Here is a 16,149-nt window from a genome sequence, read left to right as displayed (position 1 = left end):
GGAAGAGGAAGAAAGGGTAACAGACAAAAGAGAACAGACACAAACGTATCAGAAGGTCAATCATAAAAGAGCAATAAAAGGATGGCTAACAGCAAGTTTATTTTGGTTAGGTTCATCAATACATAAAGCACGACCTGAGGGAGTGATGAGTGAGAGATGTGTTGCCATAGAAAGGTGAGGAGGAGGAGGGAGGTTGTATAGGTTGAGAATCGTGGGTAATTACGATCCATATGAAAAGAATGTAAGGGATCAATTACAAGTCAGCCAGCAGACTAGAGGAGAATTTAAGTGCGTCTCATCGCAACGTCCAGAGATAGGCAGACGTAACACCCAAGAGACCCCGTATTGTAAGCAGCTCCAATGCAACGTGGTAGGTATTATGAACCTTTTTTAAGTTGCTTTGAAATGAAAAACAAAAGGCACAATGACTTTCAACTCATTCTTTATCTTTAATATGCACAAGAGTTGAAAAAAATACTGATGAGCCACCTTAAAGAGAAATTCAGTTCTAAAATTTATAAAAACATACAAACAATTGGAGGCCAAAATGCGATCTGTTGCTGTCTTTTTTTTTTAGATTAATTGTTTTTCTTCGGCAAGTAAAAATCTTGCAACAAGCGATAAGCTTGTATCAATTTACGATACAAGACAAAACATCTTTAAAGTGGCTCGTTTTCTAGTTGTCTAGATAAGTTCAAACCTGTTTTTTTTCTCTTTTTGTTCAACAATAAACGGCTAATTTATAAGGGCTGCCTTTAGCTTCCTTACTGTCTTTTCAGCAGTCTGCGGCCCTAGCACAACTACTTTAGTCCAAATGCGATTTTTTTCCCGTACATCCCTTTACAAGTTAATGCACAGGAAAAAAGAACCAAAAAAAAATTGTCCAGTCACAACAGTAAGAAAGCCCATTTTCCAAATAATGGCAATCATATGCCATCACAAAACTAAGGTTAAAACAAAAAAACAACAAAAAATTACCCCTATTGGCTGCAAATCACAATGTTATTATTGTTCTGTAGCGTCCCAACAATGTCTAGCGGACCTAAGTGTGGTAGCTTTTCATTATATACCTACACAAGAAATATACTTTTATTTTTAGTTGGTACAATTAAGTTTTGTAGCAAATGAAATAAGATTAAAATCCAACAAAAAAGGAACCGCAATGTCGTGGTTCTCCTTTTCCCATTGCTTGTATAGTCAAAATGAAGCGAACGTCGCTCTCCACATACATTAAGCAATAAAACGGGAAAACCCCAAAATGTGCGAATAAGACTGAAAAGAACTGCAAAAGCGGAAGCTCCACCGATCAAAATGAAAAAAAGAATTCACAATCCAATCACTGTTGCAGTTTCCCACTGTTTTAACTACCGAGTGCTGAAATGTACTGATTTAGTGAAAATATCTTCCAACCGGTTACAATTGTGGGTTATCCCGATCAACTTATTACTACAGTTACAGACAGGAAGTCGAGAAGATGAATCCAGAATATGGAGCGCTGCCAGAGCACCCTTCATGAGAAGAAATGTTTGATTATCTCTAAGAACTTCCAAAGGTTGGGGAGGCCCTTTAAAAGTCCCGGCCTAATTGACAAATTCTTCAACTGAATGGCGAACATACATGTTCCTCCCGAAATGTCTGATATTCCAAATCGCAAACCGAAAAGATCAGCGCAACGAATGTCCACTACACTTTTGCTGCAGAACTCTGTAAATAAAGGTGCTCGACTGTCTCGGATGAGATTCAAAGTTTGTGATGCGACGTCTTTGTTATCTTCAGTGTTTCGTAAATAGTCATCCACAACTTCAGGATTTCGTGAGGAAAAGCAAGAATCGGTGGCTGTAATTGAAGTCCTTTATGCACGCCACATACTTGGAGAGACATCCCCTTCCCCCATTTCAATAGTTTTCCATGGAATAACCCACTATGGGCTAGTTCATAGACCTCGGATAAATAGCGGAGGGGGACCGAATGGCTTAACACAGTAGAGGCTGGACATATCGAGCTGGGTGTCTGTCTGAAACTACGAACACCAGAACGCAACGTGTCGAGAGGAAGGAATTTCCTGGAAAACAAAAGAAAAATCCCTGCCTTTAAATTTCAAGATGATCTCGTTCTTTCATCTTCCTTGGCTGATATGATGGCTGGTACGACGACAGAAGTTCCTATTACTTTTCATGCTCACCTATGCGTGCGAGTGAGTGAAAGAAACAGCAAAATATTTGTATTCATTTTTTTGGCAACTGCAGTTCAATGAACAAGTCTTGTTCTTTGTTTCGAGGTGGCTGAGATCCATTCGTTGTCAAGTGGCATTTCAGACGGGAACTCAGATCCTTCAGTGCTTTTTATCTACTGTGCAGATGTATTTCGGAGCGTGGTGATTGGTTGGTTTTTCTGGTTAGTGAGTGGTTGGTTGATGACGGGTCAGTAAGTGACGGGGTTTGAGGAGCAGCAGGGAAACCCACCACGTTCTGGAGGACTAGAACTTGAACTCCTTGGTTTGCAGGTTAGAGGCTGGATCGAAGTTAAACGTGCCTCCCTGGGTGGGTTCTGGAATCAGGCTGGGGTCCTCATCGATCTAGAGGCAGACAAAATGACGTTGACAAACCAATCTCCCCATTCATGTAAAAGCAATTTCAAAGGTTTCAAACTCACATCATCTCCTGAAAAGTACTGATCGATGATTTCAAATGCGAGTTTATAGATGTCCTCATTTTCATGCTGCTGTAGGTTCTCGATTTTTTCCAATCCTAAAAAACAAAACAAAAGCAAGATTATTGTAGTAACGCAACCTAAGAGATGCTCTGAATTTTGGACAGGACTACTAACGTGCCTCCACACTCTTCGATGATCTCGGCAATCGTACTGGCTTCCTCCCCAGCCATAATGAGGATGTTTTTCAGTCCATCGAGAACCACCTGGACCACCTGAGAGTCTTTCACCGACAGCAGGTTGCAGAAGGGTGGGATCACGTTTTGTTGCACCAAGTACTCCACCTTTTAATCGCAGCATGGTAACCAATGAGGGAGAAGGAAAAGACCCAAAACAGGACGTTTATTTCTAACGGTGCATACCTGATCCTTCCTTCCACTTATTGTCAAGTTACTGATGGCCCATGCAGCCTCCTTCTGTGTTCCAAAATCACCCTGTTTGAAAAACCAAAGCATATCCGACTTATTCAGAGATCGAAACAATAAAATTCATTCACAAGCTTTAAATATACCTGCACTACAGCTTGTAAAGACGAGCATGTGTATCGCATTTACCTTGGCAAGCTGGTGAATGATCATGGGTATGAGACCAGCGTCTATTACTGCCTGCACCTGCTGCTGGTTTCCCGCGGTTATGTTGGACAGGAACCACACGGCTTCCTACAGGGAAGAACAGACACATCACGGATGTACCCTTCACATGATTAATTTGGGGCCGGGGAGCTTGTTAACGTTCATTCTCGCACAAGGTATTTACAGGGATGCGCATCTATGTCTCACCTTGTTGATCTTCTCTTTGGGGTGCGTGAGCAGGTTGGGAAAGTGAGAGAGGACGTCACAGTTGAGCACCACCTGAGTCTGCTCATCCGTCCCTGTGACGATGTTGCCCACCGCTCTCAGCGCAGCAGTCTGAACAGATGACATGCAAATTGTCGTCTTGACAAAACTGACTTAAAAACCGATTCATATAATTGTGTCCTGTATGCATCTCAAACCACCCGGCATGTATTTCTGCATGCCATTTACCTGAACTTTGACCTCTTGGTGGCTGAGCAGCGGGACGAGGAAGGGGACGACGCCAGAGTCTATAACCATCTGAATCTGCTCGTTTCCTCCGTCCGTCAGATATGACAGAGCCCACACTGTGTCTACCAGAATCTAGAAAGACAACACGAATTAAAGACGGAGAAGGGAATGACGGTTTGATTCAATACTCAGCGCTTTCCCATTTTAAGAAGCACATTTTATCAAGGGTGTGCTTGAGATGTAAATGCTGTTACAAAGGCAATTTTTTCAAACAAAAAAGCTACGGATTGCAAAATGTGTAGCTATAGTTCAAGTTGCCTTTATCTAGCACTAAACTGCTGGTTCGAAGATTTAGATGTACTATGCAATGTACTTACATTTATATCTGTATGATATATGAGTACACAAAGGGCAGGAAGAATCTACGAGAGAAAGAGACATACACACAGACTTTAGCAAAACATTTGATTCGGTTGAACGGGAACATTAACCACGTACACATCAAATTTGCTCTAAAACAACAGAATATTCATTAGATCCGCCATGTAATAATTTCTTTTCAGCAGGAGGTGCAATATGTTCTTTTCAGCTCAAATCTACACCAGATCACAGACAGAAACAGAGACAAAAACAAGCAAAACAGAAAATATTGGCATTCGTATTCCACAGCATCATATCAGAACCTGACAAGGCAGATGCCAAATAAAGATATTTAATGAATAGTTCACCCAAAAATGAATATTCTGTCATTTACTCACCCTCAGATTGTTCCAAACCTATAAAAATCTTGTTATTCTGTTGAACACAACAAAAGATATTTGGAAAAATGTCAGTAACCAAATAGATCCCACCCCTAGGGCTGGGATGATATATCTGTCATTTTATGCTCAGTTTCTCAACGATTTACGGTTAAATGATGCCACATCCAAAAGCCAGAGGGCGCTCTCGAGCAGAAACTCCAAATATGGGACACAGAAGAAGATTTACACACATAGGCTGCGTCCAAAATCACCTACTTCCATACTATATAGTAGGCGAAAATGAGTATGAATCATGAATAGTACGTCCGAAACCTCCGTATGCAAAAAAAAGTAGGCGAGAAATACCCAGAGAACTACTTCCGCCAAGATTCGTGAGTGTGGATCGGATGGACACTTATCTATCCCATGATGCCACGGGAGCTGAGCAACGGTCAAATTTCAAAAGTAAATCAAATAAATATAACGGATTTTTAATGTAAGTGCCGATAAATTAATTTCTTGTGACTAAATTATGTTTTTATCGACGCTCACGTGTAGGATGTTGTTAATACGTCATAGGTCAAAGAGCATACGGGTCACATGACCATAAAACATGGCGGACATAGTATGTCCGAAATGCATTCATACTACTCCCACTCATTTACTCACTCGTTTTCACCTGCTCCGCTTAATGAACTAAATGTAGGGAATAGTGAATGAGGGTATAGTCGCTACTCTTCAAACCTTTTCAGGTATTTTCATGATAATAAAGTATATTTATAATGATGATGTTTGATGAGTGTTGCTTTTTCAAATGCAGGTTATAAACGACTCAATCTCATAGTGATTTTAGATCGAGCAGTACTTCCTACTGATCAAAGAGCCGTAGTTCACAAAAGAGCTGTGCATAAAACAGAATCGACCTAGACAGGTGTAATTAGTGTGAACCGCGATATGTATTGTCACAGCCCTACTCACCCCCCATTGACTCCCATAGTATTTATTTTCCCTACTATGGCAGTAAATGAGGGATGAGATCTGTTTGGTTACCGACATTTTCAAATTTCTGTCTTTGTGTTCAACAGAACAACAACATTTATACAGCTTTGGAACAACCTGAGGGTGAGTAATTGATGACAGAATTGTCATTTTTGGGCGAACTATCCCTTTAATAACACTTCAGCTCACTGAGGAAAAACAAGCTGGTATGCAATTTTTGAACTTTTTTGATATTTCCCCAGAAAGGGGTTATTATCCTGTTATTAATTTTTAACACGACTATAAATTTAATTTCAACAGGCACAAAATTAGCTTAACATCAAAATTTCAACAAAATATTTACCAAGTTTTTCATCCATCTATTTAAGGCAACGATAGATATAGGCCATCATTCGTGACTAAATACATACACATTTGGAATCAACTGCACCTACAAACTCGCTCACTGCCTCTCACCTCTTGTACAGTTTCCATGGGTGGAGGCGAATCTTTGTTTCGGCACAGGTTGACGATGACCCAGGTAACGTTTCTCAAGAAGGTTATGGGGATGGAGGGATTAATAAACGACAAAAGGGGTTTGACCACGCCAAGAGAGATGACGTAATCTCGACACTGAGGCCCATCACCTGCACGTGACCCATGAAACACAAACATGCGTGTTTAGGTCTGAAAAACAGTAACCGTCTCATAGAAAATTTTAACATTTCAATTTTACTTTAGTTGGGAAATTAGATGATGTAACTTTTAGAAGTGATAAAAGAAAACGTTACCGATGATGTTGCCCAGCGCCCACACGGCCTGCTCGCACACATTCTGATGGGGAGAGTGAAGGAGTCTCAAAAACAACGGGACAGCATCTACGCCGTTAAAAGGAGAAACGAAACAATTTTAGTACGCACAGAACTGCCAAATTTACAACCGACAGACACCGCTGACATCTAAAACAGATGACTTACTAGATTTGACCACTGCTTGTGTCTGCGCAGACGTCCCTGATGCAATGTTGGTCAGAGCCCAGGCAGCTTCGAACTGCAATGAAGGACTGACAGCGACAGAAAGAGACAAACGTGAGATCAAATGATATGAGAGCGATGTAAACAACAGTCCGTTCAGAGCCTTTGTAGATACAAAATTAACTTCTGAAGTCTAAACAGGCCTAAGCACCACATCTTACAAGACTCTTGTAGACAAAACAAATATGCATTTTTTACATTTTGTTTACGATAACGGTTCTCGACTCATTTCAAGTCAAACGTGACCAAAATAATTACTTGTGGTTGAGTAAGTGACTCATATTTTACGCACAAGGGCCCACACCTTTAAAGCATTGAATTTTCATGACTAATTCAGTCATGTGAGATTTTACCAGATAAAGATATTGCTCAGGCGGATTTCTATTTGTTTATTAGGTACCAACTTGTTAGATGTTACAAGCGATTTTAGCCGTTTTGCTAGCTTTCACCATTTTGCTAGCTTTAGCCACACACTCACACCCAGCCAAATGAAAGTCTCTGTTAACCTGAAGTTCTGATCGACTTTGGCTTAGAACTGTGATGCATTTACAAGTAAAATGAAATATGGAATGAGAAAAGAGGGTGTGGCTTGGTTTCCACTGCAAGATTATTGGATCTTGAAAAGACTGACAGATGAAGGGGAGGGGTTAACCGATGTCACAAAAGAAGAAATTGTGAAGAAAGTTGGTTACCAAACAACACTTTCTCAAAATGTCGTCATTTGTATTCCACAGAAGAGTCATATACAGGTTTTGAATGACATAATAAATGGTGACGATTTCTATTTTTGGGTGAACAGACCCTTTAGAATGAAGGTAAAATAGGAAAATGTTAATTTAGTGATGACTAACGGCATTGGAAACATTTGCGATCCAAGCAAGCCAATATGCGATTCAAAATAAACCGTCGCGAACAATACTTGGGTGGTCCTGAAGTATCACAGCCGGACCAGCCCTATATCATTACTGTGCTTCCTCCAGTCTAAACAGTTCCCAGCTGACAGGACGGATCGATTGCTTTGGTGGCATCCTGCCAGGCGCGTGCCATCCTGTCAGCTCCAAACAGCTGGAGATATATACAGATATATATATATATATATGTATATGTCGAGAGGAAGAGAGTGAAGGTTATACTCTTCCTCCACCAACCCTTTCTGCCTCCATCTCCTGATTCACTTCAATTTAAGATGACTTCATTATGGGCGATGCCAGCACATACACGCAAACTCACTGTTAAAGATAATTAACTGAGCTCCATTTAATCCAGCTATAAACACTTCACTTTCTCTCTCAGTGTAGTATGCAAGAACTCACTTGTCATCCCTCTCCAGGCATTTGACTAAGATCGGAAGGATTCCACATTTTATCAAGTCGTCTATAGGGGGATTTCTATCACTGGAGAGCAATTTTCTGCAAGAAAAGCAAAACGATACATCATTCCAGGAATTTGTTAGCGGAGAACCAACCATCCGCTCATCTCCAAGATAAAAATGTCACACTTTACCTGGCTGCCTGCACAGCACTGAGCTGCACCACTGCGTTGTCACTGGTGGCGTTCTGCAGAGAAAGAGGAAAGAGTGAGAATGATGGAGGAAGGGACCGATCACGCTCACGTGCACATTGTGAAAAAGAGCGCTGCAAGTTAACATCTCTAAACACAACCATCTAACATAAATGCACATTGACACCTTACCTGAAGGATGGCATCTAGCGTTATATTTTGCTAAAGAGAAATGGAGAGACAAGAAAGGTTTAGAAAGCAATCAAAGGAAACATGAAAGCATATGGAGATAGAAATTAACAATTAATCAGATGAAAGCCACTTACTCCTTTGAAGTCCGAATCAACATCCGAGTCTTCCAGACTCTCTTCCTGTGGAACGTTTCGTTTCTTCAGGAGATGTTCGTCTCTTTTGTTCTATAAAAAAAATCACAATAATCATGAGATTACATTTTATATATATATATATATTTATAGGCTATGTGTGTGTGTTTGCACAGTTATAAGCCAAAAGTGATTTTTAATACCGTTGGTCGACGTATATGTGTGTTTAAAGTCTGACGAATGTAAATAGTGCGTCTCCGCTGGTCTTATTGGTGCAGCAAATCCATATTTTGCTGGGGAAACGTTAATACAAAGTCAAGCAGCGAGAGCTCACAGTACGGGAAGCCGCCATATTGTTTTGGCTATACACGCAACACTGAGCGCGTAATACGCATGCACGTGACATCATCGGTTTCAGAAAGTTCCGTCTTGCAGTTTACATGGAAACGAAAACGGCGGCGTTTTCAAAAACTTGCAATTTGAGACCCGTTTTCAAAAGTTTGCATTTGCATCATGCAAATGAACAGCCAAAATGCATAAAAAGTTTTGTACTCGCTCATGTACTCGTAATGACACACCGATACCAAAGACCGATACCTAACGTGACATACATAGAGCCCTATGATTTCTGCAATGCGGAAAACGCGGACGGAATTGAGGAATCCAGGCATTTCCTAACAAGAAATTAGCGCTGAACAGCTAACGTAACACAAAATATACAGATACTGTATTCTGCTTGTTTTGCGTTACCGTGTGCGAAAGAGTGTTGCGGTTGCGTGTACCGAACGCATTGTGCTTGTGGAGCTTTCAGCGCCAGCGTTTCACTGCAAGAGGAAACGAACACATAAACAAACACCATTTGCGGAGATCCGTCAAAATAAAAGTTCGGTTAACTTAAACAAACGCTCTTTGCGGCGTCCCGTCAAAATAAAAGTCCGGTTGACTTGAACAAGTTATAATACACTCACATTTTACCACACCACCCCCCCTTAAGTTTATTGTTTACTTTAGTAAACTGAAGTAAATGTGCTAGTAAAATTGTGCTACTTATCATAAAAAATAGAACTTAAATTTAAGTAGACCTAAAAACAAAAGAAAAAAGAAAATGTACCAGTAAGATACTGGTTTATAAACACTATTGTACATTATACAGGCATCGGTTATAGGTATCGGCGAGTACCTGAAAAAAATATCGGTACTTGTACTCGGTCTTTAAAATATGGTATCGGTGCATCCCTAGTTTTTACCTAAATATCTTCAACATTTATCTTTCAAAATATCTTCTTATGTGTTCTGCAGAAGAAAGTCAATCATACAGGTTGGAAATGACATAAAGGTGAGTAAATGATGACCTTTTTTTGGGGTGAACTATCCCTTTAACCAGAATACTGCTGAAGACCCTTTAAAAACCACACGTAGCAGTCTTGATCTTGAACATTTGCAGAATAGCATACATAAACATGCTCAGTTAGTTAACCAAAGAAAAGCCCTTTCCTGTTCAAGCGTAAGAATGAAGTGAGGGTAAGCAGTATGTGACCCAAATGTTAGTACGATCAGGAATGCAAAGTGTCTCACATACCCACACACACTCAGAAACACTGTGTCCGATTCCACAGGCCTGACAGCGTAACCGCCTAATATGGACAGGACATGCTGTGTCACCCAATCCAGCACAGGACGAACGAACAACATCCGGGCTCCTGCTCCACATCAAATCTGGCCCGGCAGATTAAACAACAGAAGCAGACTTCATCCCACTCAGGCTGCGAAACAAAGCACCCTGCTTTCCATTTGTCCTGATTGTCTGGGATTCTGTAGTAGCTGCGGGCAGCTCTGCTTCTGGTGAGGACGTGCTGCTTCATCAAGCAGCCATTTGTTACGGGCTTTCTAACAGATACTGAGAGGCAAATATTTTAAGATTTGTGGTGAGGGAAGCCCCTCATGACAAACCTTCTGTTGGGGTACAGCCAGTCAGGGGCCCCTTGACTGCTGATGCCGTGACCCAAATACTGCGAGCACCAACCAGATCTCCAACAGAAACGGCTCACAATCTTTTTTTTACAACGCACAGGACCATATACACATGTATACACATCTTATAATATAAAATCCTGAGAAGAAAATCCTTAGGCAAAAAAGCATCCATACAAGTTTGCGTGCCATCTTTCACCACCTGCTTAAATCGACAGTAATGCTGGGAGAGACTCCAGAGAGCTCTGCGCTTAGGCCATATTTAAGCTACAGATGCTCCTCTATTTCCTGCAGCGATGTGCCCACACAATCTCATCATCTCTCTCTCTCACAACATTTCACTGCACATGCTTCTATAGACATTCAAAAGGTGGATCAGAATGGAGATGAGAAAAGTATTGACTTCGACATTTTAATTGATACAGTACATTTGAAGAAATGGAAATGTTGTAGTCAAGATATGAACCAGAGATGGTGTAAATGCAATAATGAATTGGTCCATTTAAAGGGATAGTTTACCCAAAAACGAACCCACCCTGTTGTAGTTTCAAAAACACAAAAGAAGATATTTTCAAGAATGTTGGTAACCGAACAACAGCAGTACCCATTGACTTGTGTTGGTTTTGTGTCCATACAATAGAAGTGATAGGGTACCGCTATTGTTTGGTTACCAAAATTCCACAAAATATATATTTTTGTGTGTTCCGCATAAGAAAGGCATACAGACTTTTACAAATAAATAAATTGTTATACCACTTACTATAATACCCGTAACATGTATTTTTAAAGAGGTCATGAATTGAGAAATGAAACTTTCCTTGACCTTACTATAGGAGAACTATTAGAGTTTCAGAACTCAAAACTTTCTTATTAGTCAAAAATTTACTTTTTTTGAAACCAAGCTTCCAAAATGGTTTATGTTAGATTTTGTCTCCATATGACATTTAAGTGTGACAACAAATGACCGCCTGTGCAAACATACACTGATTTAAGTCTCAAGAATAACGCATTAAACTGATTCGCAACACAGCGTCTACACCAGACTAGGGCTGGGCCATATATATCGCGATTCACGCCAATTATACATGTCTAAATTTATTCTGACATTGATTCTGTGTTTTATGCACAGCTCTTCCGTGAACTACAGCTCTTTGATCAGTAGGAAGTACTGCTCGATCTTAAATCACTACGAGATTGAGTCATTTATAACATGCATTTGAAAAAGCAACACTCATCAAAAGTCATAACTATAAATATACTTTATTATCATGAAAATTCCTGAAAAGGTTTGAAGAACAGCGATAGAATATCACCATTGGCAATTCCTGGAACTAATCACTCTTCTTCTGTTTCCCATATTCTGAGTTTCTGCGCAAGAGCGCCCTCTGGCTTTCAGATGTGGTTGCATTTAACCGTAATTCAGTGAGAAACTGAGAGCATAAGAATCGCACGCTATATCGCACAGCCCTACACCAGACGAGACGTCGCAACACATTGGAAAATGTATCTTGTCCATGTTATTTAGAGCAATACGCAACGAGCTACAATGGATTCTATATTAGAAACTGTTATTTTTAAATGAAACGCATAGCGTCGCGTCTGGTATGGACACGGTGTAAGTTTCTGAATCACTAGTCAAAAAACAAAATTCAGAATCATGAATTATCTGGGAATCAATTTAGAAGCCACACACAGGGTTTGTGCAGGAAACATCGCAAAAATTTCAGTACAGTGATCTGTCTGTTAAGGTAGATGAAATCAGTTCTACAGAAAGTAAAGTCTTGATTGAAAATTAGGTACCAGGTTATTACTTTTAAAAAAAACCCAGTGGTCTGTAAAGCAGTAGTAAATACAATCATATCTATCCCATCAACAGCTTGCAACACCCAGAAATGTTTCACTTCAGATATGCAATGTAGTTACTAAAGACAGCACATGGTCTTTTAGGAGTGTAAAACATGAAATGTGAAAAAGTGAATCCTCAAGCATGCTCCATTTCCGGTCTTTGCCGAATCACATGCATTGCATCACAATGGAATGTCCTGAAGTTCACTTTAGCTTTAAAACCAAAAACTAATTTATCAAAAAAAGACTACACATGAAGGGAATTCACTGACACTTACCTTTCTCAGTTCTACAGTCACTTCATTACGATGTCTTCGCATCGTCTGAAAAAAACAAGAGAAATTGTTTTGTTAGCCTTATCCTGAATAGTATATTATAACTGAGAGCACAACTCAAAGCCAAGACAGGGCAAAATAATTCCTTATGTATTTCTTAAGAGCTACTCACAATTTTACAATGTGGAAAACAGAAGTAAAGAGAACTTGCATAATTGTGAAAAATAGATATGCACAGATTATTCAGAATGTTATCTACAGATAGAGATGATAAAGATTAAATTAATATTTCTGAACTTTCTGAATGTTATTAATTTATATAATTACGAATAATATTGAACATCAAACTGGTGATGTTTCTTAACATCTTTTATATACAGAGCACAAATTCATTGCATTTTCCCTCTTTTGATTGACAGGATATATCGGCCCTGATCATTGGCTGTTTTTAAAAAGGCTTTTATCGACCAAGACAATAAATAACATTTTAAAGTGAGTGCTATGCGGTATTTATTTATACTGTGGTATCACTGATGTCCATTTGAGCAGGATGAGTTGGGTGTTCAAGTTTAATAGCTTACGCCAATGGCGACACTTAACAACGAACGGGCTGTAACAGTGCAACCAAAAATGTGACACTGATAGCAAATAAGGCCTGGTCACTCCAACAGAACAAAGAGGCAACCAAGCATGGTAACCATGGTGACATTACATCCCAGCTGCCACTCATTCCTGCAAGGATTTCATTCAGACAACCACATTTTCCAGTTATTCTAGCAGAAGTCTTCCTCAACAACAAACAAAACATACATCGTTCAACAAAACACATGACATGGTCCAACTATCTGCTACATAATTTAAAGGTGGGAACTTAAAGAAAATTACGACTTCAATGGTACTCAAGAGCAAAAGGGGAACGGTGGCCTATAAAAAACATCAGCAGCCAGCGATGTGGTGGGTAAGGTGGGACAGATCAGATTTGATCTTGTGACTGGGCATCCCAGTTCATGTTACAGCAAACCCAAACTGTGCCTTATGCAATGCAGAGGCCATGGAGGGGGGCAAAAGAGAGGATGATCAAGTAAAGCAAACAGATAAAATTAGACAAACATTTATTTATGAACAAGTGACTTTAGACACCTGACTGCACTACATGTCTCGTGTTCATTTAGGCCAAATTGTTTCAACATGATGCTATGAAGCACATGCATTAATCATGTTATATCAATAGTAAACGTAAAAACGTAAACCAAATCTGTATGAATTCCTGTATTCACAAACAAATGATCTGTGCTTATTAGCAAGACATGTGAACTAAATACTTAAAATAACGTATGAGTCACAGCAGACTCATACAGGACTTCGGGAGTCAGCGCACCAGTGACATGACAGCTTGGCACTCTTAAGACCAACATAATGACACAGTGTGTGTGCATGTGCTTGTCTTGTTGCCAGCATGGTCTTACTCCTGTCAGGTCTTTGACACGCTAATAAATAGGCTGACCACAAAACTGCAGACATCCAATAGCACCAATCTTGATGGCTTATTTCGAGACCAATCTCTATATCAAGCATCCGCTTTATTTTAAAGACAAACTATATGAAAAGAGTTCCTGTTGCTTAACTAGTAGAGCATTGTGTAAGCATCGTAAAGTCAAAGGTTTTAATCCGGTGAAACGGCACCTACTAAGAAAATTTCGATCCAAGCATCGGCAAAATATGTAAACATTAAACTAAGAAGATACTCGGCCGAAAACATCTGGTATGCGCCACAGCAGGATGTCGACTGAGGGAACTTGATGCAATCGGATCGCAAATCTTTTGAAATCCACATGCACATATTTGAATATCTTGACCCAATCGGTGATGACAGTGTGAAAGAATCAAGAGTATGCCATGTTGCTCGAAGCCACTAAGCTATTCCGCATACTAAAACATCTGTCACTACCTCTATGGAAGCTAAAATAGGAACAAAATCCAACAGCTACGAGCAGAAGTATCCCAGAGTTCCACAGTGCATGGCATCAAATACAACCACGCCACACGGGTCAGCCGAGCTACCACGCACCAGCCCTTGGGAAATCCGAATCTGCTTTGCAAATTCTCAGAATAGCTGCAGAATGGCGACGGCTTTGCTGGCTGCATCCAGAGCCATGTGTGTCTGAAGGCTGAGTCACACCAGCACCCTGCAGTCTCACTCACTTCACATCATTAATCTTGAAGTAGGCCTTGGGGGTTACGCCGACGAGCCCATGGCAGATGATGATAATGATGTCTGGTAGCAACGGGGTTCATTAGAAATGTGATTTCAGCACCTTGAGTGTCTACTACTCTATAAACATCACTAAGGATTGAAAGTCACTTTGAAGCTCATTACGCCTGTCCGGTGTTTTGGATATACAGACAGCTACCATGTTTCAGGCTGATGTCTGCTTGTATTTGGTTACACATGTTCAACCTTGTGGTGTTATTATATAATCCATACTCTTACTCCACAACCTGGCTTAATATTTATAGGTCGCCTTGACGCAGCGGGACTTGTATAACATTAAGAGGGTTTCATTCGGGTTTAACAGAATTGATAGTCACAGAAGGCATTGTAAACTGTGGTATGTATTTTAGATATTAACTAACAAACCAAGCGGTGGGGGGCGTGTTAAAGCAGCCGAGGTTTTAAAACGACATCTTATCAACTTTATTACAACACTAAAATCCTCTATGATCTCTAAACGGGTTCACTGAAATCAGATATACTAGGCTGTGTTATAGTGGAGCAACTAGTAAAGCGATAAACAGGTCAGATGTTTTGGTATCTATGACTGGTCACCAGTTCAGTTTTAGGCAGCTTGCTAACGCCTGTTAATACATCTGTCTCTGTCGCATATGTTTAACTTCACACGTTATTTTTTTATACTACTTACTGATTTACAGCTAGTTCATCTTCCATGCATAAAATTTACAACTGTACTTGGAAAGAAATGCATAAAAACTAACTTGTTAAACGGGAGACGATGAATTTGTCGCCTGCTAACCTGTTAGCATACATGCTAGCACGATGCATATACATGTTCCTGGCGTAAATAAAACTGAAAAGAAACCTTTGATCAACTTTACAGAGCTTACCCACAAACCAGCATTAACATTAAGTGATTAAACAACGTGTTATACTAGCACATGGCCGTGTAAACGCCTAGACGAGCTGATGAAAATTGAAGGGAAAAGGTGTTGAAGAGGCCTGTGTAGGCCGCGCCCGCTCCGCATGATGCTGTTCACAAGCACCCGCTCCGATCCGACCCAACAAACCGCACAGACACGGGAGCGAACCCGTCTGAGTAAAAACATAAAGTCCAAAGTCTTCGACGGACTCACCTCCACATCTCGACCCTTGTTTTTGAAGCTCTTAATGCGATGGTTTTCCAAGCCGGCGTTTTCGGCCATGGCTGTGTATGTGTGTGCGTCTGTAGTCCCGACCGACGTACGGAGCTCCGCTCAGGGAGGAGGAGGGTGTGGGGGGACTAGACGGTCTGTGTACCATAGAACCGGGGCGGAACGGAGCAGACGAGACGGGATAAGGAAGGGAGGAGCTACACAATTCGAATGCTGTACGGTTTCTGTAATAATACGTTTTAAAATTAAACTTATTTTTGATAACTGAGCTCATGTTTAAGTTGATAAACACACGGTACTTTTTACGATATTACGGCGGCGGTTTCTGCGTTTTTGATTAAAGGTGCTTCCACTCTGGAATA

The 16,149-nt window shown here is 40.4% G+C and overlaps 1 protein-coding gene across 2 annotated transcripts; it reads right to left on the bottom strand.

Annotated features, from left to right (window-relative positions):
- Positions 1-106: 106 nt before the first annotated feature.
- kpna3 (karyopherin alpha 3 (importin alpha 4)) lies at positions 107-16,127 on the bottom strand. 2 transcript variants are annotated; one of them, XM_057332613.1, is made up of 17 exons: positions 15,770-16,127; positions 12,404-12,448; positions 8,313-8,402; positions 8,179-8,208; positions 7,990-8,042; positions 7,800-7,895; positions 6,430-6,515; positions 6,244-6,336; positions 5,930-6,099; positions 4,112-4,156; positions 3,735-3,866; positions 3,489-3,617; positions 3,264-3,368; positions 3,072-3,143; positions 2,831-2,993; positions 2,653-2,747; positions 107-2,575 (listed from the first exon to the last, which is right to left on the bottom strand). In XM_057332613.1, the coding sequence occupies exons 1-17, from the start codon at positions 15,836-15,838 to the stop codon at positions 2,477-2,479; spliced, it is 1,572 nt and encodes a 523-aa protein (XP_057188596.1). In that variant the 5' UTR covers positions 15,839-16,127; the 3' UTR covers positions 107-2,476. The 2 variants fall into 2 exon arrangements, with proteins under 2 accessions (XP_057188596.1, XP_057188598.1); XM_057332615.1 differs by having other exon boundaries at positions 6,244-6,330; positions 15,770-16,126.
- Positions 16,128-16,149: the final 22 nt, after the last annotated feature.

Source organism: Triplophysa rosa, linkage group LG4 (genome assembly GCF_024868665.1).
Source record: "Triplophysa rosa linkage group LG4, Trosa_1v2, whole genome shotgun sequence".
Classification (NCBI taxonomy): domain Eukaryota; kingdom Metazoa; phylum Chordata; class Actinopteri; order Cypriniformes; family Nemacheilidae; genus Triplophysa; species Triplophysa rosa.
Note: the sequence above shows the minus strand (reverse complement) of the source record. Positions and strands in the feature narration are given on the sequence as shown.